The sequence below is a fragment of the Ailuropoda melanoleuca genome, chromosome 2 (assembly GCF_002007445.2).
Source record: "Ailuropoda melanoleuca isolate Jingjing chromosome 2, ASM200744v2, whole genome shotgun sequence".
Classification (NCBI taxonomy): domain Eukaryota; kingdom Metazoa; phylum Chordata; class Mammalia; order Carnivora; family Ursidae; genus Ailuropoda; species Ailuropoda melanoleuca.
Window position 1 is genome coordinate 375,042 of NC_048219.1, and position 24,172 is coordinate 399,213.

The 24,172-nt window shown below is 58.7% G+C and overlaps 2 protein-coding genes across 7 annotated transcripts; one reads left to right on the plus strand and one right to left on the minus strand.

Moving 5' to 3' along the window:
• Positions 1-211: 211 nt before the first annotated feature.
• AKR7A2 (aldo-keto reductase family 7 member A2) lies at positions 212-7,637 on the minus strand. Its single transcript, XM_011220301.2, has 7 exons — positions 7,265-7,637; positions 3,785-3,972; positions 3,526-3,630; positions 2,735-2,831; positions 2,403-2,502; positions 1,650-1,779; positions 212-641 (listed from the first exon to the last, which is right to left on the minus strand). Exons 1-7 carry the CDS (start codon positions 7,599-7,601, stop codon positions 480-482), a joined length of 1,119 nt encoding a protein of 372 aa, XP_011218603.2. The 5' UTR covers positions 7,602-7,637; the 3' UTR covers positions 212-479.
• Positions 7,638-7,769: 132 nt separating this feature from the next.
• On the plus strand, positions 7,770-23,550 carry SLC66A1 (solute carrier family 66 member 1). Of its 6 annotated transcripts, none has more exons than XM_034645360.1 (8): positions 7,770-7,882; positions 12,000-12,168; positions 15,387-15,516; positions 16,120-16,207; positions 16,692-16,834; positions 16,976-17,068; positions 17,513-17,698; positions 18,271-23,546. In XM_034645360.1, the coding sequence occupies exons 2-8, from the start codon at positions 12,005-12,007 to the stop codon at positions 18,340-18,342; spliced, it is 876 nt and encodes a 291-aa protein (XP_034501251.1). In that variant the 5' UTR covers positions 7,770-7,882; positions 12,000-12,004; the 3' UTR covers positions 18,343-23,546. The 6 variants fall into 6 exon arrangements, with proteins under 6 accessions (XP_034501251.1, XP_034501256.1, XP_034501271.1 ...); XM_034645365.1 differs by having other exon boundaries at positions 7,818-7,882; positions 12,003-12,168; positions 18,271-23,547; XM_034645380.1 differs by lacking the exon at positions 7,770-7,882 and having other exon boundaries at positions 12,152-12,168; positions 15,387-15,749; positions 18,271-23,550.
• The last annotated feature ends 622 nt before the right edge of the window (positions 23,551-24,172 follow it).

A 24,172-nucleotide genomic window follows, 5' to 3' on the forward strand; every position in this document is an offset into this window, starting at 1 on the left:
AGGTGATTCTGGCTAAGAGAAGTATATTCACGGTGCACTGCCTGCTTTTCTTCTCCTGTGCGCAGCAGAGGAGATGGCCAACTCAGCCCTGCTGTTGAGAGCTCAGGCTCTGCCCCTGCCCTCTGGGGACTGCAGCTCGTGGTTCTGCCCCGTTGGCAGTAAGCCCCGGGCAGATGAGAACAGGCTGCAGACAGTAAAGGAGACACGTTCGTGGGGTTCAATCAGGGCCCAGGCCAGTCATGTGCCTGCTTTATTCAGACAGGAACGGCCCAAGTGGACCACAGCCCCAGCCTTTCCACACTGCGAAGGCAACTGGGAGCCAGGACGGAATCTAGAAAAATACTGCATCGATCCAGACAATCAAAAAAGAGCATTTTCTTGGTTAGTTAAATGGACTTAAGGCAGACTAGTCAGGATGTGAGACTAGAAGAGGTGACGGGAGAGAAAGGAGCCTTTGGCAGCACCAGCCAGGAGTGGCCCTAGCGGAAGTAGTTGGGACATTCGTGGGCGACCAGCTGCCAGGCCCGATCGAAGGCCTGCACCACGGCCGGCTCCAGCGGCCCTTCCTCGGTCGCTGCCAAGTTCTGTGTCAGCTGCTGCACGCTGGACATGCCCAGGATGACCGCGTCCCCGAGGGCACCCTGCAAGGGGAGACACCCAGGTGTGACTCCAGTCACCCGTCCTCCCTCCCAGCCCTGCCCTTGCCGAGACCCGGGCTCTGATGTTTATTTATGCCGAATACAGCTCTATAAGGAACCTGAGATGCCTTCAGTGATTTTAACCATGTGACTCAAACCCTGTCTTCTTTCCCTCTGGCGTCACTCTGCTCTTCCTCAGACAGACCTGCGCTCAGAGCGCAGCCCGGCCGCACAGCTGGGTGACGCTTGGCTTACTTACGGGAATCAGAAACTATGTCAGGCACTTAGCCCCGGTTTTTTGAGAAACTACTCCCTGTGCGTCAAACACTGGGAACTGCATCAGGCTGATGCAGGCGGGACGTTTTAGCTAGGGAGACCGGGGATGCCAGAGAGAGAGGGGGACCCCCAACTCCCACTGAAGTGTGAGTGAGGCTAATGGGTTTTGAGCAATTTTTTTGAGCAACCCCCTCAACATCTGTGTGAAGCCATGTCCTCATCTGTAAATCCGGGGGAATGGCACTTCATAGGGCTGGAGAACTAAGTACATGTGTGCGAAGCCCTCTTCCGGGGCCTGGCGCTCAGACAGGAGCTTAGGACAACGGAAGGGCTCTCCTCAGCTGTCACCAGGAGAGACTTCGGAGGGGAGAACTGTTTCGCTGGGGTGCCTGGCCGGCTCAGTGGGGAGCACACGACTCTCGGTCTGGGGTTGGGAGTTGGAGCCCTACACTGGGTGTGGAGGGTACTTACAAATAAAACCTTTTTCTTTCTTTCTTTTTTTTATTTAATATAGGCTCCATGCCCCACGTGGGGCTTGACCTCACAACCCTGAGATCAAGAGTCACATGTTCCACTAACCAAACCAGCCAGGCGCCCCCAAATAAAATCTTTGGGGCAAAACAAAAACAAAAACAAGAAAGAAACAATGAAACGCGGCTTAGAAATCACGTCAAGGTAAGTGATTCCGGCTCTGTTAGGAGGGGCGGCGGTGACGCCCCCGGACGGCTGGCTCACCTGCAGCTGGGAATGGTGGTACATCCAGCGGAGGGTGGCCGAGGTCATGCTGGGGGCACTGCCGCCATACGCAGCCTGAAGGGCCTTCTCCACCAGGGCAATGGCCTCGAACTGGTTCTCTTTCCAGAAGCTGGGCAGGTGAAGGGAGTGGCACAAGGGTCAATAAACCGGGGTCACGCTGGGCTACAGCCACAAAGCCAAGCAGGAGAGCTGTGCCCACCCAACTGTGTGGAGTGGGGGGCCCAGTGCCCTTCCTGCAGCGGCCGGCTTGATCGGGCAGCAGAACTACTGGGCACAGGAGGCAGGTTGGGGAGGCCCTCCCCAAACACCTCAAAAACGTCTTTCATCTCTTTATGAGTTCTTAAGAACTGCCTGTCCTCCCTTTACCTAGTGAAGCAAAGGTAACTAGTACAGGGGTGGGGTGAGGTGGGGCGGGCAGGACTCAGCCCCAGGCCTCTTGAGTCTGGATCCACGGCTCGGTCCTTCCTTCCTGGCCAGTGGTAAGCACTTCTCAAGGAAGCACTAGGCCTCGGAAGACCCAGCATGAGTCCTGGGGGTCCCTGTTCACTCACAGAGCTTCCAAGAAAACAAGAAACGCCACTGACTTTGGTCATTTCTGCAGGAATCAAGAGACACGGGTCCGAACGGCAGGGGAGGCCCGGAACCCCCAGGAAAGGCACCTAGAATTTCTCTACTGCAAATAAAGTGGACCCCGCACCCCACCCATCCTGACGCAGCCCATCCCCCGCTCACCGATTTCTGTAGATCTCAGCCCAGTTATTCCCGAAGAAGCGGCCCATGGGTTGTTTCCCATCCTTGTCCTCATACTTGTACTTGCCTGTCAGCAGGCCCCCTGCGAGAGGACGCCCATCAGAGCCTCGGCCCACCCTGCTCCCAAAGGCTGTTCTGGACTGGCGATGGGGGGACGACCCACGAGGGATGGAGGACATGGCCCAACCTCTCTTCAAACCACTCCCTGCTTCCCAGGTCCTGGGCCGGCCCTCTACTGTGTCAGGAAGAGGCAGAGCCGGGGCCAGGAATGGCCTCCCACCCCAGGGGACCCGCCCCCCCAGAGCAGCCCATACCAGCCAAAGGGTTGTAGGCATAGAACCGCAGTCCGAAGTGCCTGAGGCAGGGGAAGAGCTCCGTCTCCACCTGCCGTGTGGTAGCGTTGTACATGCCCTGCGGGTAGAAGGCCGGCTGCAGGTGTGCCCATATCAAAGGAAGGGACCCCACAGCTTCCCTGGGGGGGCCCCGCAGTTCACACCCTAACACTCCTAGGACCTTCACCACCAGGGCATCTAGTTGGTGCAAAGGAAAATTCATTCATTCAGCCCACATAACTGAACACCAGCCATGGGCTGGACATGGAATCATCTATCCACACACCAACAGGACAAGGCCCCTGCCCTGAGAGATCGAATAGCCAAGTAGAGCGGCCACAGGTACAATCAAGAAAGGCAGCACTCGGACTCCACGAGTAAGTTCTACGAGCGGTGTCCGGCACCAAGCAGGGGTCCCAACGTTTGCTGAATGAACAGGAGAGACGTAGGGCCTGAGATCACAGGCTGCTCTGGGGCATCGGGAAAGGCTTCTAGGGGACCAGCCATCTAAGTGAGGCCTGAGCACTTTGGGCTACCCGGGAGCAGGGGAAGAATGGTCCAGGCTCGTGCGCACAGACTGGAAGCAGGGAGGAAGGGCCCCAGGAGCACAGGCGGGCAGGAAGGGGAGCCAGGCCAGAGCCCCAGGTGCACTGGGAGGCATCCCCAGGCTGTCAGCAGGGGAGGGGCTGCGCTGGAGGGAGGCAGGCGGAGGGGCCAGGAGAACCAGGGATAGGCAGCAGCCCTGCAGCCGGGCCCTGTAGCCCCGGCCTCACCTGGTACACGGTGGGCAGGATCCAGCCGTTGCTCCTGCAGAGGGTACAGATCTCGGCCACCTCCCAGGAGGCGTAGTTGGAGAGGCCAAGCTCCACGAACTTGCCCTGCAGGGGAGAGGCCTGGGTCAGAACCCACTGCTGCCCAGGACACTGGAAAGGGGAGACGGGGGTTGGGCCCCTGGGAGTGGAGTCTGTCCCCGGCTCTGTTCTGGGACTACCCTGCTGCCTCCTCTCTCCCGGAGCTGGGGGGCGGCCTCACCTCCTGGTGCAGCTGGTGGCAGGCATGGAGTGTCTCCTCCACGGGGGTGTCGTGGTCTGGGGCATGCAGGTAGAAAAGGTCCACTCGGGGGCACTGCAGCCGCCTCAGGGAAGTCTCCAGCTGGGCCCGGACACTGTCAGGCTTCAGCGACTTCCCATCCCAGGGATTGGCCTTGGTAGCGATTTTCACTTTTAGGGGAGCATGCAATGATTACGAGGCTTATTATGTGACCTTGCCTAAATTATTTCGGTTCTCTGAGCCTCAAGTCTCTAATCTGTAAAATAGGGGTATAACAGCAGAACTCTCCTCATAGGGAGGTCGTGAGGGTTAAATATATAAGTTCTCAGGGCGCCCGGGTGGCTTAGTCGTTATGTGTCTGCCTTCAGCTCAGGGCGTGATCCCGGTGTTCTGGGATCGACCCCACATCGGGCTCCTCTACTGGGAGCCTGGTTCTTCCTCTCCCACTCCCCCTGTGTGTGTGCCCTCTCTCGCTGGCTGTCTCTGTGAAATAAATAAAAATCATAAAAAAACAAACAAACAAAACTAAGTTCTCAATGTTCATGCTGTTATAATCACTAGTATTAGTCTCTGCGCCCAGGCTTTACCTGGAGGCACACTTGCTCCCTCCCCTCAAGGAGCTCATAACCTAAAGGTGATGTTACGATAAGGTAACTGCCATACAGAAAAGCCCCCAGTGCTGAGGGAGCCCAGAATAGAGGGGTTTGGCCATCCTTGGAATTCCAGGGAGGGCTTCCTATGGGGATGATCCAGGAGCCGAGTCTCTTAAGAATGAGTCCCGGCCAAGAAGGAAGGATAGGAAGCATATTCCACAGCCTGGGAAGGTGGGCCGAGTCACAAGGGTGCACACACACAATACATGGAGACCCATTCCTGCAACTGAGAGTTGTAAGAGCATGAACTCCAAGCAGGGAGCAGAGGGACAGGGGATAAGAGAAGGGTGAGAGACCTAATCGCAAATGCTTTTTTCAAATCCCATCAACCAAAGTCAGCTCCGTTCACTGTGTCTGTGGTCGGGAGGGAACTCAAGGGGGCAGGCCTGGAAACAGGGAGGCAAGAGGCTGCGGGGAGAATTCTGCAGAGATGTGGCTGCCCAAACAGGTGCTGCGGGCAGAGACCAATCTGAGAGATTGCAGGTTTCCCTGCAAGGCAAACCGAGCAGAAGCTGGTTATCGATCGCCCGGCCCTTCAGACTCAGAGAAGCGTGCACACCCACACCCCCACAGCCGAGACACAATCCCCGTGAGGACGAGGTAGCGTTCTGCCACACAGGCGGCTGCGAAAGGCTATCAAGGACACCGGCTGTCTGGATTTTGCACTTTTCACACCCGGCAAAGGCAACTCAGCAGGTCAGAGGGGAGGCCCGTGACCACTTGGGATGTGGGAGAGAACCAGTCCCACAGCTGCTTGTGCACATTTTCTCCACATCTCCGCAATTCTCAAATCCTCTGCATTCTTGCTGTGGCCTGGACCTCAAGTCCAACCTGTGGACTTTCGCTCGGTGAGCGCCTGGACTCAATGAAGGACGCAGGGAAGGGCTGGAGGAGAAACACCAATTCAGCAACAACATCTCTATTACTAAGGAGGGGGCAGCAGGGTTAAGTAGGAAGGGTAGGTCTGAGAGACAGTTTCCTCCAGATCTATAAAGCTCCATATCTAAGGAGTACCCAAAGGAGTTCTGGCACAAGAGCTGGAAAGTGCAGAAAAGCAGCAGCAGAGGACGGTAGTAAAAATAACAGTGAACATTTACTGGGCCCCATGGATGCGGGAAACAAAGGCAAAAGAAAAAAATTAAATTTCCTGACACGTCCTTGAAACAGGCAGAGGGACATTCCTCTAGGAACTCAGGGGCCTTGATGTTAATACTTTGCTAAGAGCAAGAGATAGTCTTAGCCTGACCACTACCCCTGCTGCCCCGGGTTCCTGTATGTCTACTTTTGGAAACTTCCTTTATCTCTATCCCCTTAAGATACATGTTGGCGATCATCCTCCAAGCATATGGCCCGCAATATACATCTGAAAGGTCTCATAACTGAGTTTTTACTAAACAGTAATATATAAATGACCTTTTCCTTTTTTTTTTTTAAGATTTATTTATTTATTCTAGGGGGCAGGGGCAGAGCGAGGAGAGAGAATCTTAAGCAGACTCCGCACTGAGCACGGAGCCCACTATGGAGCTCAATCCCATGACCCTGAGGTCATGACTTCAAGAAACCAACCGACTTAACCCAGCGCACTACCTAGGTGCCCCATGACCTTTTCCTAACAATAGCGAGCCCCTCAAGGTCCTGGAAACCTTGTTTCCAAAATGCCTTGGAGGCTCGTGCTGTCCCTAACGCCCTCCGAACCTGAAAGAATATAATCAGTCATCCATCACAACCCCAGTGCTGTACTTTATGCCCACCGGTCCTGTCCCCGTGCTTTGTGATAAAACCATCTTTTTGCACCGAAGAAGTCTCAAGAATCTAAAGAATTCTTTCTTGGCCACTGGCTCCAAACCCCATTTTCCTATATTGCCACCGCGTGCCAGGCACCCTCGTAGGCATTTCCAATGGCATCAGGCTAATGAGGGACAGTCCTCGCCACGCACCTACATCCTCCACTCAAGCCGCACCTGCCCACCGGCTGTCCCTCCACAGAGCAGACGCTGCATTTCCAAACCTGGTCCACACAGCTGGGCCCCTAGCCTTTGATGCCCCTTTCTCCCACTGTCTTCCCAGCAAACTACGACCGGTCCTTTAAGGCCCAGCTCCAGTGTGCTCTGAACCTTCTCTAGTGCCTTTCCCTGACCTGACCCCTAAATCCCCCAAAAGTGCTTTTTCCCTCTTCTGGGCTTCAACCGTCCCCATTAGACTCTAAGTTCCCTGCGGGTCGGTTGGAACCACTCTCCCTCCTATAGCCCCATAGCAAACCTCCCCACTCCCCACATACCATCCCTGATTCCCCAGCCCGGTTTGTGACCTAGTTGCAGCTCTCCCTGGGAGCCAGGGTACTGCCAACTGAACAGAGCAAAGTCTAGGGACTAATGAAAGACCAGGATGAAGAGGGTGCTCAGGGAGCCATGGGAGGTGAAGGCAAAGGAGAGAGGGGCGGTTTGGGGCACCTGGAAGGGTTGGAGGGGGTACTGCATAGCTCTGGAGACCACTCCCGCAGAGAGGTGCCCCAAGATAGCAAGACGGGGAGGAAGCGAAAGACTAGACCAGGCTCCGTAAGACTCGGGCCGGGGCGGGGGGGGGAGGGGTTCCTAAGCTGCAATTCCAAGGGAAAGAGAAGCGGAGGGGAAGGAGCTCAGGACAAAGCAGTCTGGCGGTCCGGGGGCTGTCCGAAACGTGCACGATGCCTAAGTACCAGGGGGGAGGGGTCCAGGGGGCGGTCAGCGCCCGAGAGGTGCCGAAGCCGTCGGTCCTGGCCGCGGCTGGGGCCGCGTGGGCGCCGCACGGTGCGCAGGGAGGTAGAGGTTACCTCTGCAGTCGCCGCCGCCCAGCCCGAGGCCCAGGCCGCCCAGAATGCTCTCAGACTGGCCGTCGCAGTACATGAAGGCCGTGTCCAGCTCCGTGTGGCCGCGCTCCAGGAAGGCGCGCACGGACTCGGCGCTGGAGGGCGCGTCCATGCGGCGCCCCATCTCCATGGTCCCCAGCACTGTGGCGGGCCGGGCCGGGGCCTCGGAGGCGGCCCGCGGAGGCGACAACGGCTGGGACATGATGGTGGCGGTGGCAGCGGCGCGAAGCTCGGGCGCCGGGGAACGACGGGCGCAGCGTAACGCGCTCCGGGTCACCGCGCAACACAACATACGCAGCATGCGGTCGGCGCCTGCGCCCTAGGTCGCCTCGAGTCCTGCCCACCTCGCCGCGGGGGAGGAGCAGGGAGGCGGTGAGAGAGCAGGGACAGGCCGCGCTCCGCCCCACCGCGCACGCTCGGTTCGCTCGCACCGCTCGCACCGTCCCCCAGGGGCTGCCCCCTCCGCCCGCGGCGCAGAAGGCGGAGCCACGCGGCTCAGGGACTGGGCGGGGCTTCGGGTCAGCTGATCCAGGCTGCGCAGACTGAAACCAGAAGCCGGGACCAGCGGCGGATCCTGAAGCGGTGAGCCGGATTTGAGGCTGGGGGCAAGCCCAAAGGCTGCGGGTCGGGACTCTGGCGCGTCGCTGCCACGTCTTTCCAACAACCTCTTCCAGCCCCTGGACCGTCTTTGGGCTTCTGTCCCCTCCTTGGGACTCGAGATCCGGAGACGAGGCTCTGGGCCGGGATTAGGCGGCCCCTCGGGTGCATAAGTCCCCCTCCCGAGCATGGTCTCTCGGACCAGCCTGGCCAGGGTTTGGGGTCTGGGTCTTCTTTTCACCTCCTGGTTCCCTGGGACGGGCCCCATCGTTTCCGACGGCTTTGTTTTCCCTGGGGCAGGCAGGGGAGGGGGCCTCTCGGCGTTTGAGCGCTGACCCCAGCAGCTGCCCTGTCATTATCCCTGCCAAACAGGCGGCCCGCGCTGCCCTGAGTCACCACGTGGCCAACGACCCGGAGGCCTGGAGTGTGTGGTAGCCACCAGCGAGGACTCCCCTCCCCTCCACATGAGCCGTTCTGCAGGGAGCCCAGATAGCCCTCTCCCCTCTTATGCCTGGGACGAGTTTTGAAGTGTGTACATGGGGAGGTGGGTTTGGAAGTGTGAGGACTGGGTCTTGTCCATGCAACACTTAACCGAAGGCTGCTTTGCGCCTGTGATTTGGGGAGGGTCGTGCGGGAACATGCTACAACCAAAGCCGAGTAATAGCCATCCCTGGCTGTTGCTACTGACTGTTTAATCTGTGCCAGGCGCCATTCTAATCCCTTGGCCTGGATTAAGTCATTTAATTCTGCAGTCGGTCTCGAAGGTGGGTACATAGGTTATCCCCCCATTGTGCAGATTGGAACTCTGAGGCTCAGTGACCTGCCCTGGAGTTCTATACTTGTGGGCATTAGGCAGGTCAATTCCAGAGTGCTCGCTCCTCAAACCTAGGTTATCTGAGCTCACAGCTAGTTTCCCCTGTTCCCTCCTCCCCTCCCCTCCCCTCCCCTCCCCTTCCCTTCTCCTCCCTCTCTGTCTCCCTCTTTCTCTGTCTGCTCTCTCTTCCTCAGCACTGTCTGAACCTTGTCTGTGGCCGGTGCTGCTGGCCCCGAGGGTCCATCAGGGCTGGGGCAGAGTGAAGGGGGAGGTGCGGGCTTGAGCAGCAGTAGCTGAGGGCTGTAGTGAGCATTCTTCAGATATGTGAAGGAGGGGGGAAGGGCAGAGGTGACAGGTGTCATCCAGCCAGGCTTTGCAAGGCGTCTTTGAGAGGGCCTGTTAGAACTGTGTCTCCCTACCAGGCCCTCCAGGGGGAGAAGGACACTCCTAAGGGAAGAGACCACCTGTGCAGAAGCCTGGAGGCCTGCTACTTCCGTGGGAAGCTTCCCTGGGAAGCATCTCCCTGACTCAGCTCGGGATCCGAGAGAGAAGCTTGGGTGTGGCCCGAGATGCCTTCTCCAGTGTAGGCTTTCTCAATGCATGGCCGCGTGCATCAGAATCAGCCGGGGTTATTTATTTTTTTTTTTTTTAAGGATTTTTAAAGTAATCCCTATACCCAACATGGGGCTTGAACTCACAACCCTGAGATTAAGAGTCACATACTCTACCTGCTAAGCCAGCCAGGCGCCCCTGGGGTTGCTTCTTTTTTTTTTTTTTTAAAGATTTTATTTATTTATTTGACAGAGACAGCCAGCGAGAGAGGGAACACAAGCAGGGGGAGTGGGAGAGGAAGAAGCAGGCTCATAGCAGAGGAGCCTGATGTGGGGCTCGATCCCATAACGCCGGGATCACGCCCTGAGCCGAAGGCAGACGCTTAACCGCTGTGCCACCCAGGCGCCCCTGGGGTTGCTTCTTAAACCCAAAGTCCCTGATCTGAAGTCCGGAGACACTGAGCCTGAGCCCTGGGCATGTGCCCTCCATGGTTCCAAGGCACTCACCCCTGCTGTGGCCCTTGTCAAGCCTATGGACGCAGTCAAGCTTTGTTGCAACCCTGGACATCCGTCCTCGCTGCGCTGTTTGACCAGGAGGTGGGCCCATTCCCAGAAGCCAGGCCTGGGGCCCAGACTGGCTCCCTAGCTGGTTCAGAACCTCCAGATGATGGGCCCTATGCACAGCGGCCCCCAGAGCGTGTCGTAGAGTGTCCTGAGCTGTGTGTATGCCCTGGGCAAGATCAGGGACCACCCACCCCGTGCTCTGGGCCCTGTGAACCAAGCTACAATCCGCCAGATGCCCCCTTCCCTCACTGGGCATGTATTCACTTCATTTCCTCCCTAACCGGGTGAAAAGGGAGCAAGAGAGTGGCCGCAGGGTGGTTTTGCTCCTGGACTCTTATCCTTCACAACAGTCTCCAGCATGCGTTTGCTCAGGCACGGGGTGGGGGTGGGGGGGTTGGGGGGGCAGAGCCTTCCTGACATGTGTTTCATCTGCACCACCAACCCCAAGGAGCCAGTGTCATCATCCCCATCTTACAGACAGGCTCACACAGGTTCCTCACTTGGGCAAGGTTGCCCAAGCTTACCTGGAAAATGGGGGCAGTCTCCCCCAGCTCACAGGGGGGCGGTGCATTACGGTGATGAAACGGACTGGCACACTCAATCTGTAAGAGGGCGGTGGGGGGGTCTGGTGAGGAGGTGGCTGGGGGACAAAAGGACTTGGCTTTTTTTTTTTGGTAAGATTTTATTTATTTATTTGACACACAGAGAGAGCGCACAAGCAGGGGAGCAGCAGGCAGAGGGAGAGGGAGAAACTGAAGGTAGCTGGAGAGAGTCTCAGTTTGGGGCATGGAGCGGGAAGGGGAAGCCTGCCTTCTGGCTGCTGGGCAGGTCTGGGGGTCTGCCACTCCAGGGACAGAAAGCGCCTGAGGCAGCATGGCAGGGTGGCGAGGAGCCAGGGTTCGGGTCCCCCTCCTGGCTTTGACTCCTGCCTCTGCTGCTTCCTGGCTGGGTGCAAGTCACTTCCCTGGTTCCTTGGATGTATCAGGAGCCCCCCCCCCCCCCCCCCCCCCCCCCCCCGCCCCCTACATGGAGTTGATAAGGGCAAAATGAGTAAAATGCCTGCAAAGTGCTTAGCCCAGAGCTGGTGAAGAGCTTAATAATCAGGGGCTATGGTGAGTCTTGCCTGGTAGAGACGGCGCTGTCTGGCTCCGCATTCTCGCCCTTCTCTGGGACTGTTGCACAGACAGTGACTGCTGTCCTCACTGTGCAGGGGGCCTCGGCATCAGGAGGATTGCCTGCTCCTGCAACCAGCCACTTTCTGGCTTTGTGGGTGGTGAGCATGGGGCGGTGGCTCTGGATTCCTTGCCCGCAGGCATCCTGCACATGCTGCTTCTGGAGAATTTGCTTGAGTGCCCCCCGGCTTGACTCCCAGCCACCTGTGCAAGCCCTGCACCCACCTGGCCCTTAGAATTCTCCACTTGCCAACTCTGGTGTTGATGGACAGTCCTACTTTCAATGACAGATGTACTTAATGGGGCCTGGTCTGCAGATGGAATTTACAAAATGAGAACGGTAACAATGTAAACATTGGAGAGCTGTAAGGAAGTGAGGAAGTGAGCTGAGGGTTCACTGTATGAACGCATGTAAGGGTCAGGACGACTATGAAGGAGGCACTGTGATCACCCCTTTTACAGATGAGGGAACTGACCCACAGGGAGGCTGAGGTACTTGCCCAGTCGCAGCATTGATGAGTGCTAAAGGTGGCACTTTTTAAAAATTTAATTTAAATTCATTTATTTATTTATAAAGATTTTATGTATTTATTTGTCAGAGAGCAAGCACAAGCAGGGGGAGCGGCAGGCAGATGGAGAAGCAGGCTCCCAGCTGAGCAAGGAGCCCGATGTGGGACTCGATCCCAGGATTTGGGATCATGACCCTAGCCAAAGACAGACGCTTAACCAACCGAGCCACCCAGGCTCCCCTAAAGCTGGCATTTGAACACCCTTGTTCCTGACCGCAGACCCTGCACTGCCCCTGCACCGCTGGTCTGTCACACGTGTGCTTCGATCTCTGTACTCCAAGCTCATTGTGCCCTCGGGTTCAGAGACTTGGTCTGCCCCGGGCGATAAAACCGGGGATGGGTGTAGCTGGGGGCGGGGCACGGGATCCAGACCTGCCAAGGCTAAAGGGCCCCTCTCTTTTCTCCCTGTCCAACCCTCCCTCCATCCCGCAGCAGCCATGGTCTGGAAGAAGCTGGGCTTAGGCAACTTCTCCGACTGCCCCAATGGTTCCCGCCAGTGGATATGGGACGTGTTCGGCGAATGCGCCCAGGATGGCTGGGACGAGGCCAGCGTGGGCCTGGGCTTGATCTCCATCGTCTGTTTTGCAGCATCTACCTTCCCGTGAGTAGTGGCAGGGGTGCGGGCTGCGGCGATGGCTTCAGGCACCGCCTGTGGGAGGGTCTGCCTGACCCGCCTTGGGCCTCTCTAGACTCAAGGCTACACGTACTCTTTCCACAAGTCCCACTCACTGATTTCCAGCCCACCCTGGAGGGCCCTGCCCTGAAGGCCCCCCTAGGCCCCACCTTGTTCTGGGCAATGCCAACACGCAGATGATAGTAACAGTATTAACCCTTGCTGTTGTTTGTTCAGTGCACGCTAAGTGTTCTGAGCACTTGACATGTTTTTACCTCTTGTAAGCCCCATGACCCTGTGACATAGGTACAGTTACTGTCCCTACTTAGGAGGGAACGGAAAGCCGGAGAGGCTAAGTCCCTTGCTCTAGGCTGCGCAGCTAGGAAGAGAAGAAGCGGAGGGGTGGGAGGGCTGAGATGCCCCAAACACAGCCCTTGTCCTGTGACAGTCTGGTGACGGGTGGACGAGCGGTGATTGCAAGATCGTGTGACCACTGCTGTGATTGAGGGACGGGGACACACTGTGACCTGGGAGAGTCACCTGGCTCGCTCCTCACTTCCTCATCTGCAAAATGGGAATGTTGTTCCCGACCTCCCAGGGGGGCCGTGAGGATGGCACGAAGGAGTGTATGTAAAGCACGGGACTCGGGGCCTTTGGGCACAATCCCATGGCCGGACAGAGTGTATGGGGGTCAGGGGCACAGGAAGAGGTGAGGTCGGAGAGGTCACCACGGGCCCTGTAATGTGAGGCTTCTCCACTGTTAGGAAATAGGCTCTTTATCCTGAGGGAGAAAGATAAGGGTTTAACCAGGAGCTCAGCATTTTCTAAAAATAGCTTTATGGCGAGAGTCCACATACCATATAATTAGCCCATTTCCATGTATAATTCAGTGTTTTTAGTGTATCCCCAGAGTTGTGTAACCAATGCCATAATCAGTTTTAGAACACTTTCATCACCCTAAAAAGAAACCCCCAAAGAAATGAGTCATTCCTGCTTTCCCCCGAAGCTCCCAGCCCCTGGCAGCCACCCGTCTGCCTCCGGTCTCCTAGATTTGCCAACTCTGGACATCTCCTGTAAATGGAATCGTAGAGCGTGTGAAAGACCATCTTCTTTCACTTAACAGAACGTCTTCAAGACTAACCCGTGCTGTAGCTGTCATGTTCCACTGTGTGATATATACCACGTTTTATTCACTCGTCCACTGGTGCATGTATGGTCTCTTTCTGCTGTGAACATTCGTGTGCAAGTTTTCGTGGGTACATGTGTTTTGACTTCTCTTGGGTATATGCTTACGTAGTGAAATTGCCGGGTCAGAGGGTAACTCTGGTCAATCTTTTAAGGATGTTTAAAAAACATTATTAAGCCCTGGTTTCATGACTCAGCCTAGCCCTAGTGACGTCATGCTGGCCCTGCCTGAGCCTGGCTGGTTAACCAGTGAGCAGCGTCAGGGGCCTGGGAGAGAGCCCCAGGTGACAGCAGGAAGGGCAGCCACCCTCCTGCCTCTCTTCAGGACTCAGCCTTCGTTGGGTGCGAGAAAATCACTTTCCCTGCGATTTACGGTCGCATGTCCTAGAAGGGGCTTTAAGGGCCCTAGGATAGACCTTAATTAGGGGCCTCCCTGGTGCCAGGCCTGTGCTGGACACTCTCCTGCCCTCGGGAGGCTTGAGTCCAGGGGGGACAGGGACGTCCCGTGTTACAAAGGAGGAAGCACAGGACACTGGCGAGCTCGTGGCAGGGAAGGCCGTGGGGAGGAAGTGGTATGTCCTGAGCCACGAAAGACAAAGAGGAAGAGGAGGGAATGGGCTGGCTGCCTGCCGATGAAGAGTCTGGAGAAAGGGAAATGAGTCCTGGTGGAGGGGGCAGGGGGACAGCTGGCCCTGGGGGCCTTGGAAGGCCGTGCTTGGCCGTGGGGCCTCCCTGAAGTGCAGCAGAGGCTCGGAATGATTGTGGCGAGCCTGGGGTTTTGGAAAGATCCTTGAGAGGGAGGACAGATTCAAGGGGAGCCAGGCCGGGAGCGGAGGCAGAAAGGCATGTGGACGGGGTGAGGGGGGTGGGAGCAGGGGTGGGGGGTGGGCGCGGAAGGAGAAGGAAGTTTGGCCGTGGGAAGAACCAAGGCCATAGCGGGCTTTCTCAGTTTCTGACTTGGTATTGGGAGGGTTGAGGTGCCACTGAGTCCCGTTTTGTTTAAAAACACACAGACGAGGGGCTCCTGGGTGGCGCAGTCCGTTAAGCCGCCCACTCTTGGTTTTGGCTCAGGTCACGGTCTCAGTCGTGAGATCCAGCCCGGCATCGGGCTCCAGGCTCAGCCCTGACTCTGCTTGGGATTCTCTCTCTCCCCCTCTCCCTCTGCCCCTCCCCCTGCTCGTGCTCTGACTCTCTCTCAAATAAATAAATATAAAAATTAAAAAAAGATTCTCTCTGCCCCTCCCCTCAAAAATAATAATAATAAATAAAATAAATACACACAGAGGAGTAAACTGAAAATTAAAGAGTAAATGGCAGTCTTGTGAAAGTTCAGAGTGCCTGGAGAGGGAGGGGCTGGCTCGGGCTGGCGGTGATCCTGGCTCCAGGCCTCCGTGCGCCCTGTGCCCAGTCCCCAAGGAGGAACACCGTTGAACAGGCCTGCCCTGGGGAGGGTTCTTCAGGTTCAGAACTCTGCCTGAGGCCCTGTGAGCCTCTGGTCAGCATTGAGCTCCTGCTGACACTTGGCCTTTGAGAAAACAACCAGAATATCCGAAGCCACGCTCTGGGGGCCATGGCCCGTCCTGCCCCATTGCCCTTTGAAGGTCACGGGCTGTGGTTTGGCCCATCTTCTCATCAACCGCTCCTGGAGACAGGGCAGTGCCAGGCCGCGGGTCCCTGCCACCGCCACTGCCCTTCCACCCCCCGCTGTCCCTCCAGAGAAGAAAGAGTGCAGGGTCCCCGTGACATGGTTCTTGGGGCCTGACACACAGCTCCAGGTCCCCACTGGGGGACTCGAGGGTGCTCTGGAGGGGAAGCTGAGGAATGCTGTGGATGACTCTGGAAAGGCGCACCTGCCGCGGAGTTCCCTGGCTGCAAGGGAATGCGCTGCTAGGAATCCGCCAAGGGCACAGAAGGCTCCCGGGGGTGCCGCCTGCCAGAGGCTGGGCTCACAGGTGACGTTCCTGCTTCCCTGGCTGGGCCCCGCTCCTGCCCTGAGCCCGCGTCTTCTCCCTTCGCCACAGCCAGTACATCAAGGCCTGCAGGGCGGGCAACATGGACCAGGCGCTGTCCCTGTGGTTCCTTTTGGGCTGGATCGGAGGAGACTCCTGCAACCTCATCGGCTCCTTCCTCGCTGACCAGCTGCCCCTGCAGGTGGGTCCGACAGGGGACGCAGGGGCAGGCTGCCAGGACGACTGTGGCAGAGGCGCCGAGGCGGCCAGTGGGGGCTCCCTGGCTCCCGTATCCGGCCCCACTGCGCCTCTAGTGACGGCCCCACGCTGGAAAGAGCACCCTGTGCCCCGCTGTGCAGCGTGACAGCCGGCTGGTCGGTACCCTCCTCTGGGCCTCAGTTTCTCCATCTTCAACATGGGCACATCAAACCGGAGGTTGGCTTGGGGTGCTGAGATCCTGACTGAGCTGCCGGGTGTGGGGCCTCAGAGGAGGAAAGGGTTCCCTTGTGGGGCGGGGGGGCTGGGCAGGGGCCAGGAATCCCAGTCAGGAATCCATCGTCTTCCCCACCAGGGCAGTACGGCCTTACCGGCTCCCGTGCCGGGCCAAACCAGAGCCCTCCCTTAACCTCTGAGTCCCGCTCTGCCCCAACCACGAGCGCCTGCCGCCTCTCCTCCCTGTGTCCAGGCCTGGCCCTCCGCCGGCCTGCTCTCTCCTGCCGGGTAGACACAGAGGAGGAGACAGAAGGTCAGAGAGGTGAACTGGGTCGGGCCTCGCGGCGGCTGACGACGCCCACTCGCCTCGCAGACCTACACGGCGGTGTATTACGTGCTGGCGGACCTGGTGATGCTGTCCCTCTACTTCCACTACAAGTTGAAGAAGCGGCCCCCTCCGTGTGAGTGCGGGGAGCGGGCTTCCTTCCCGCCGCGCCCTCGGGCCCGGTCTGCGAGCTAGAGGCAGGAGGGCAGCTCGCGCCCCCGGGCGGGACCGCAGGGACTTCCCGCCTCTTGAGTCTCATTCCGCAGACGAGGCTTCAGCTGCTCCTCTGTACCTGGCCCTGGGCTTGGAGCTGAGATGAGGACAAGGACCCTGGTCTCTGCTGCCCCCGAAGACTGAGAAGGGGCGGGAGTCGAGGGCAGATGGAGGCACTTGGGGGTGGGGCTGTCTCATGAGCATTTGTGCTCTGGGTGACCCCCACCTGCCCCCCCACCCTCATCTCTCCTTTACAACCCGAGGAGAAGGGTGCCTTTATGACACAGAGAGGTTAGGTTACTTGCCCAGAGTCACACAGCCCCCGAAGGGCAAGGCCAGGACTCCAGTCGTGGTCTCTTTGCTGCCACTGATACCTGACCTGGGCTTCCCTCCTGTCTCCTGTCCAGTGTCTGCCCCCATCAATTCCGTGCTGCTGCTCGTCTCGGGCATGGTGTGTGCCATCCCGCTGCTGAGGAGCGCTGGCCCTGCGGCTGCCCCGAGGGAGGTCTTCCGGGGCCGGACGCTCCTGTCCGTGGAGCCCGGCAGTAAGGTGAGATGTGGGTGTGTGGTGGGGGCGTGCGGGGTGGGGACCGGCCCGTCCCAAGGGCATGGCCCTCTCCCGGGGAACCTGGGACGTCCCGCTGCACCTCTCGCCCCTCCGGGACCCCTGAGCAGCCCCCTGCCCTCTCAGCCCTTCACTCAGCAGGAGATCATCGGCTTCGTCATCGGCTCTGTCTCCAGCGTGCTGTACCTGCTGTCCCGCCTGCCTCAGATCCGTACCAACGTGAGCCTCGGGCAGGGGCGGGCGGGCCCCCCGGGTCAAGGTGTGGGGTCTTGGTGCCGAAGGTCTGGGTTCAGACTCCCAGTGGGCTTGCTCGAGTGAATCCGGGTTCTGGGCCTCAGTTTGCTCCTCTGGGAAGTGAGCACGAGGGGGCACAGGTGTCCTGTGTGTGTCTCAGGGAAGCAGCGGTCAGGTGAGGAGGCCAGGGGCTCGGCCGACTGTCCTGAGAGGAGGGGAGAAAGGGGCATGGTGGCACTGGGGAGGCTGGCGGGGCCGTGAGGGGCCGGAGGGCAAGCCGTCGTCGGGGCCCGCGGGCGCCCGGGGACCTGGGGTGGGTCGTGGGCTTGCTGGCCGGGCGCACAGTGAGACGCCGGCTCAGAGCAGGCCCCGAGGGACGGGAGCCCTGTCCGAGGCTTCTGACCCCCCCACCCCCACCCCTACCCCCAGTTCCTGAGGAAGTCGACGCAGGGCATCTCCTACTCGCTGTTCGCCCTGGTGATGCTGGGGAACGCGCTGTACGGGGCGAGCGTGCTGCTCAAACACCCCGAGGTGGGCCAGAGCGAGGGCAGCTACCTGCTGCATCACCTGCCCTGGCTCGTGGGCAGCCTGGGCGTGCTGCTGCTCGACACCGTCGTATCCTTCGGGGGCGGGGCGCGGGCGGGGGCGGGGGGTGCATGGCAGCCTCCGCTGCACGCGGCTTCCCCCTCCATCCCTGCATCCGAGAGTGAACCTCCGTGAGCCCGGCACCCCGCCTGGGCGCCAGATCAGCAGGGAGCAAGCACGGAGTGGCCCGGGAGCTCCCAGCCCGGCGAGGAGGTGGTCGCACCCACTGCACTCGGGGGCACTGGGCACTGTGGGGAAAACCTGCCCGGTGTCACGCTGGGGGCTGTCTTGGTGTGGAAGCTCAGCGAAAGCCCCCACAAGTGCCGTTTAAACCGCTGGCAGGAGAAGAAAGGAGTCAGGCAACGGCAAGGGAGGGGTGGTCCCGATTCAGCCTGTGCAAAGGCCCTGAGGAATAGGGGGAAATGGGCCCCTCCAGGCCAGCGCAGTGCAAGCGGGAACGGGGAGGCAGCTGTCCCGAGAGCCTCGAGGGAGGGGCTGCAGCTTGAGACGGTGGCCTGTCCGGGAGGGACGGGGTGAGAGGGAGGGAAGAGCATGTCCGTCCCAGACTCTGCTCCGTTTGACCTTGACGTTGGCCCCTCCAGATCTCCATACAGTTCCTGGTGTATAGGGACACTGCCACCTCCTCGGAGCGCCAGCCTCTCCTCCCCAGCTGACCCGGACCCAGGCCAAGCCCAGGACAACAGGGAACCTCCAGATGCCGCTCCCAGGAAGGGATAAGTGTGGGCAGACACGGTGCTGCTGACCCTGGACTGGGCCGTGGATGAAGCCGGGGGCACCTCGAGGACCTGGCCCAGCTGCCTCCCCGACCTCTGAAACCTGGCCAACTTCCAGGAACCCTGACTGACTGACTGACTGACTGGCTCTTCAGGGAGCCTGGAGCGAGAGGGGCGCCCGGGCCAGCCCCCCCGCCCTTGGGACACATCCCCAGAGTCCAGGGCTGCTGTCCCTCGGAGCCTGAAGGGAGGGGCTGCAGCTGAGACCTCGGCCCCTCGGGAGGCAGTGGGCACCGCTCGAGTCCCCCCCTTCCATCTGCCTGCACACCCCGTGGAGCGGGGCGCAGCGGCAGCCAGGTGTCCCCAGGACTGTCCTGTTGACTGCAGACAGCCCAGTAAATGGTACCGCCCAGCGAGGCCTCTTCCTGTTGCTCCTTCCCCGAGGTGCCAGGGTCCAGGCTGCTCTGGGCAGCAGCCTCCGGGTCCCAGGTGGGGGCCTCGAGGTTGGGATATGGCAGAGCCGAGCAGGAGCGAACTGTCCAGCCTCCGGGGGACCTCAGGTTTTCTCACCTGCTTCTCTGTAACAGACCCCACACCTGGGGGTGAGGATACAGCAGCGAGAATGACAGGGTCCCGGCCCCTCCATGCTCAGGAAGAAGCAGAATAGTTAAGGTTCAGATCTTGGTTCTGCCTCTTTGCGGGTCTGTGCCTCAGTCACATCATCTGTGAAATGGGATGTATGTCCTTATGAGATGGTGTAATTACCAGAGGTTAGCCCCGAAGTCTGGCACGTAGTAAGCGCGCCGCGCGCGCCGTCAAGGTTAGCTTTGATAATTTTCAGTTGGAGCAGAGGCACATCCAGATCTCCCTGCAGATCAGGGAGACCTTCCTGGAGGAGGTGCCATGCAGAAGGATGAGCTGGAGATAGGAGCGGTGGAGAGTGTGGCAGGCAGGAGGAAGGAGGTGCAAGAGCAGTGGGAAGGGAGGGGAGGAGGACGGGGCTCAGCCCTGAGCTCCAGTCCTGGGCCCCAATTTCACTTTGTCTCCCAGGCCCCGTTCTGAGTCCTCTTGTTGGCCCTGACACTGTGGGTGCCTGAGGGTCGGTCAGGGAGAGAAACTGTGGCTCAGGCTTTCCGAATCTCCTCTTCCTGCCCTGGGGACAGGAGGGAGCTCGGCAGCCGGGCCCGCTGCCCGGTTTGGTGCCGCATAGATTGGCGGAGGGCAGCCTCCACCGGCCCAGGCTGCGCTGGGTGTCTGGAGGGGGGTGACCCGGCTCCGGTCCTTGTCCTCATGGAGGGAACACAGCTGCCAGGCCCTGGGGGTAAGGCCTTTGACCAGAAGGTACAAAGTGGCATCAGAATGAGGAGACTGCAGGGAAGGCTTCACGGAGGAGGGGCCCTGGAGCTGAATCCTGAAAGCAGAGGCAAGTCAGGAAGGGGCAGGAGGTGTGCACAGGCCTGGAGCTGAGGCTGCTTGAAAGACAGGCTGAGTGTGGACAGGGTCATGGGGCGTGGCCGGGGCAGTGGCTCACAGCAGGTCGGGGGAGAGCGCAGGAATTGGGGTCCGGGGAGACCAGGGAGAGCCGCCTCAGGTTCAGGTGGGCAGTGAGGCCAAGTCGGGCCAGTCTCCCCCGAGCCCATCCTGGGTCGTGCCTGCGGAGCCCCGTGGAGCTGTGTGTACCCTGGGATGGGGTTTGTTGAGCGCTTGCTGCGGGCTGGGCTGGGCTGGGCCCTATGGGGTAGGTGCAGTCAGGATGGCCAGTTTACGGATGGAAAACAGGCTTTGTGGGATCAAGCAGCTTGCTCGAGGTCCAGCAGCTTTTCGAACACCATTCCGTCCCTCCGTAGCAGGGGCCGTCCCACACCTGGCCGGGATTGGGGCCCTCTGAGTCCCCTCACTGGCTAGGGGTTCAGCTGCCCCTCGCTCTCAGGGGCGGCCCAGCCCTGCGGGGCTGAGGCTCCCTTCCCACTTCCCAGCCCCCCACCCTGTCCCAGGCGAAGGTGCCCCCAGGCCCTGGGCCCCAGCTGGCTCTGGCCTGGGTCTGGTTCAGGTGCCCTTTGCCAGCCAGCGTCTGGCTCCACCCAGGCCTGTGACCTTGCTGGATGGTAACCGGGGGGCTCCCTGACTATGGCAGCGAGAGCCCCAAGTGCGAGCCTAGGTCCCAGCTGCCTGGCTAAGAGCTGACACGTCACAGCCCTGCCCGGAAGCCCTCGCCTTGGGAGGGTGACTTCATCCCTTTCTCCCTGGGGAGCACCGGGCTGTCTGTGGGGTGCCAGCTCGGGCTCTCCTGCACTGCCCGGTCTGCTCCGAGCCACGGCTCCTTCCTCCTCCGGGAGCCCCGGGTCTGATGGCTGTGGCGCAGACCGGGGAGTGCCCTGTCCGACAGAGGAGGGAGTGGTGGTGGTGGAGCTCACGCCGCTGCGCTGGCACTGGCTGAGGGGCTGGTGCACGACGGCCACGCGAGCTGCTCCAGGGCCCAAGCCTCCCCAGCCCCCGGCGGCTGGGTCCATCAGCCCCACCGCGCTGACGGGACCCCGTGGGCAGGTGGGTGGGGTTGCGGAGGTGAGAGGTGCTCTGGTGGACTTCCCTTCTCCCCGGGGACTTGGCTGCAGGCCAGGCATGGCCCGAAGGGATGAGCGCTCCATAGACCTGTGTAGACCCGCCCTCCCTCCTGACGCACGGGCTCAGTGCAGCTCTGCATCTAGGTTTCGGGCCCCAGCTCAGCCAAGAAAGGGGCCCCGCACTTGTCACGTCTTTGTCCGGAGGGATTCTCCCTCTGGACACTCATGGAGAGCAGGAGGCTGGGCCAGTCACCCCTAAAGAGCCCTACCTTGGCGGTTCATATTTTAACTATGGACTGAGATGCCGTGTATGCAAACGCCTTGCACAGCCCCCTGCCCCCGGCCCTGAATCCTGGGGGGCAGGAACACCTGGCTGGCAGGCAGGTGGCAGTCTCCTACAAAGCAGGAGGAAGGGCCCAGTGTGCCCATCCTCAGCATGTGGCCCCAAGCCCTCCCAGCCCAGGGTTATTAATACAGCAAACCTGGGATTTTTTTTTTTTTAAAGATTTATTTATGAGACAGAGACAGAGACAGCCAGCTAGAGAGGGAACACAAGCAGGGGGAGTGGGAGAGGAAGAAGCAGGCTCATAGCGGAGGAGCCTGATGTGGGTCGATCCCACAACGCCGGGATCACGCCCTGAGCCGAAGGCAGACGCTTAACTGCTGTGCCACCCAGGCGCCCCAAACCTGGGATTTTTTTAAGCCACAGCGTGGACATGGCCTTCAGTCCCCAAAGCAGAGAAAGGGGAGCCACCCACAGCTCACTCCCCTCTTCACCTCTTCTGCCATTGGACTTGGTTTCACCGTTGCAGAATGGAGGGACCGCAAAGGCCGCTGGGTAGCCAGCCAGGTGCTGAGACCTAACTGCCTGTCCCAACTTCCACGTGCTAACCTGACCCAGGTTAGTGTTAGCCCCGTGGTGGGAGTGGGACGTGCCTTCTGCTGCCCGTTGACCCCATTCACCTGAAAACTGTTATCAGTCCCCTGGCCCTGTGGCAGCCCTGAGGACACAGCCACCCACGGGGATCTCTGCGCCCAACACAGCTGTGCTCCATAAAGAGGATTTTTATTCATAAGCGCTTCCCCACCTCCACCACCGTACGGGCAGGCTTCTGTCCTGCTCACCCAGTACACAGTAGGTGCTCAGTAAACGTTTGAGTGAATGCTCGAAACAGTGTCCCTCAAGGAGGCCTCAGTCTGGTGAAGGAGACAGGTATGTAACGCACAATCACAGAACTGAATTTGCACACTTGACATGGAAGTGTATGGTGTATGAGTTCTATCTCAATAAAGCCATTTGGAAAAATATCAAGTGAGCGATTTACTAAATGTGCGTGGGAGTTACGGGTGTAAGAACATACTACATCATGCGACGCTTCTAGTCCTTTCCAGTCGTCACGAAGTGACCCCAATGCCAATAGGCACAAGGAACTGAAGGGTTTCACTCACTGGACAGGTCAAAGATGTGTATGCATGCGACAGTCTGTTCATTCTAGGAAGCACTAATCGAGCATTTACATCGAAAAGCTGCACAAAGATGGGGCGCCTGGCTGGCTCGGCGGAGCATGTGGCTCGATCTTGGGGTCGTGAGTTCGAGCCCCATGTTGGGTGTAGAGATTACTTAGATAAAAACTTTAGGGATGGGGCTCCCGGGTGGCTCAGTCGGTTACGTGTCTGCCTTTGGCTCAGGTCATGATCCCAGGGTCGTGGGATGGAACTTCGAGAGCCATGTGTTGGGCTCGGTGGGCAGCCTGCTTCTCCCACTCCTCCTCACTCTGTCGCTCTCTCTCAAATAAAATCTTAAAAAGTTTTAAAAAGTTGCATAAAGAAGGTAGAGAACAGTGGTAGGAGTGTGTCTATGAAGTAATATTTTTTAAAAACATTTGAGAGAGTGAGTGCTCGTGCGGGGGGAGGGGCAGAGGAAGAGGGACAGGCAGGATGCTGAGCCCAGGGCCTGATGCAGGGGTCAGTCGCACGACCTCGAGATCATGACCTGAGCCGAAATCAAGAATCGGACGCTTAACCGACTGAGCCACCCAGGCGCCCCTGGGCGAGTATTTTGAAAGATAGAAAGTAACTAAGAATAGAAAATTAAAAGTAAAGCATTAAAAACTATTGGTACCACATTTCAATATATTTTAGAAACTTAATTTCTTTGAATTATGAGTTTATATAACATGATATTTATATTCCAAACTTGATCTTTTTAAAAAAAGTGAATTGCGGTGTTGTGATGTGAATTATAAGCCAAGTTTTTATGAAACAAAAACAGCACCAACTCATTTTTAAGAAGTTGCCTGTTTCATGCATCTGCCGCTTCCCAAGGGTGGAAAAGAGAATCGCCCTCACCCCAAGGATTTGTCGCGAAGCAGGTAGGTTCTGGTTGGAGTAACCACCTGACAAGGTATGATTAAGCAATCTGGTTTTCCTGCTGAAGGTTTTACATATTTAGTTATATTAAGAAAATAAGCATTTTCACTTCTATGATAGGTAATTTTTAACATTTACTTAACTTACTGTTTAGAATGAGACATACTTTATTTTTCAAAAATTGGAAGCTTTGGGCACCTGGGGGGCTGTCGGTGAAGCGGCCGACTCTTGGTTTCAGCTGTTACGATCTTGGGGTCTTGGGAACGAGCCCTCACGTTGGGCTCCTGGCTCAGCGTGGAGTCTGCTTGTCCCTCCGTCCCTCTGCAGGCAACCTTCCCCGTGCGCATGAAACTCTTCCCTCTCGGAGTCTGTCCAGCGACAACTGAACTGGCTGGGCATGGGTCGTGCCAGGGGGAGGAGGGCCCATGTGCGTGCACTTGGAGGGGTGGCACGAGGGAGGCCCAGTCCACAATGCCCGCTCCCCCCAGTGGCCGAGGGACCACACAGTGGCTGCTTAGTCAATGTGAACGAATGACACAGTCTGGACCCAGGGCATGTGGGGCCCCAGAAGGACCTCCGGAAGCGATCCAAGGGGCTGACTTGTCAAGACCACAGTGAGGGGGTGGAAGGGCCTTGGAGACAGCCCTGCTTGCCCACCTGAGCCCTCACGCTCTCGAGACCACCACCCGTCCCAGGGGTGCTATGTGGGTGCAGAGTTTGCCCCAGAGTGCAAGCCCTCTGGGCTGGCCACACGGCTCCTGCCAGGGGAGCAGGGACTGTGTCCCAGGGCTGTGAAGAGGGGGTGGGGCATGCGGGGAGCCCACACCTAGACTGACAGA

What these genes read in the sequence shown, in the direction of transcription:
- AKR7A2 (XM_011220301.2), bottom strand. Translation starts at nt 7,601, where the DNA reads ATGCTGCGTATGTTGTGTTGCGCGGTGACCCGGAGCGCGTTACGCTGC. An exon ending in GGGCGGCGGCGACTGCAGAG is followed by an intron (nt 3,973 to 7,264) that starts GTAACCTCTACC and finishes CTCCCCTAAAAG; the next exon opens with TGAAAATCGCTACCAAGGCC. An exon ending in GCTGAGATCTACAGAAATCG is followed by an intron (nt 1,780 to 2,402) that starts GTGAGCGGGGGA and finishes TCACCTGCCCAG; the next exon opens with CTTCTGGAAAGAGAACCAGT.
- SLC66A1 (XM_034645360.1), top strand. Translation starts at nt 12,005, where the DNA reads ATGGTCTGGAAGAAGCTGGGCTTAGGCAACTTCTCCGACTGCCCCAAT. An exon ending in TTTGCAGCATCTACCTTCCC is followed by an intron (nt 12,169 to 15,386) that starts GTGAGTAGTGGC and finishes CCTTCGCCACAG; the next exon opens with CCAGTACATCAAGGCCTGCA. An exon ending in TGCCTCAGATCCGTACCAAC is followed by an intron (nt 17,069 to 17,512) that starts GTGAGCCTCGGG and finishes CCCTACCCCCAG; the next exon opens with TTCCTGAGGAAGTCGACGCA.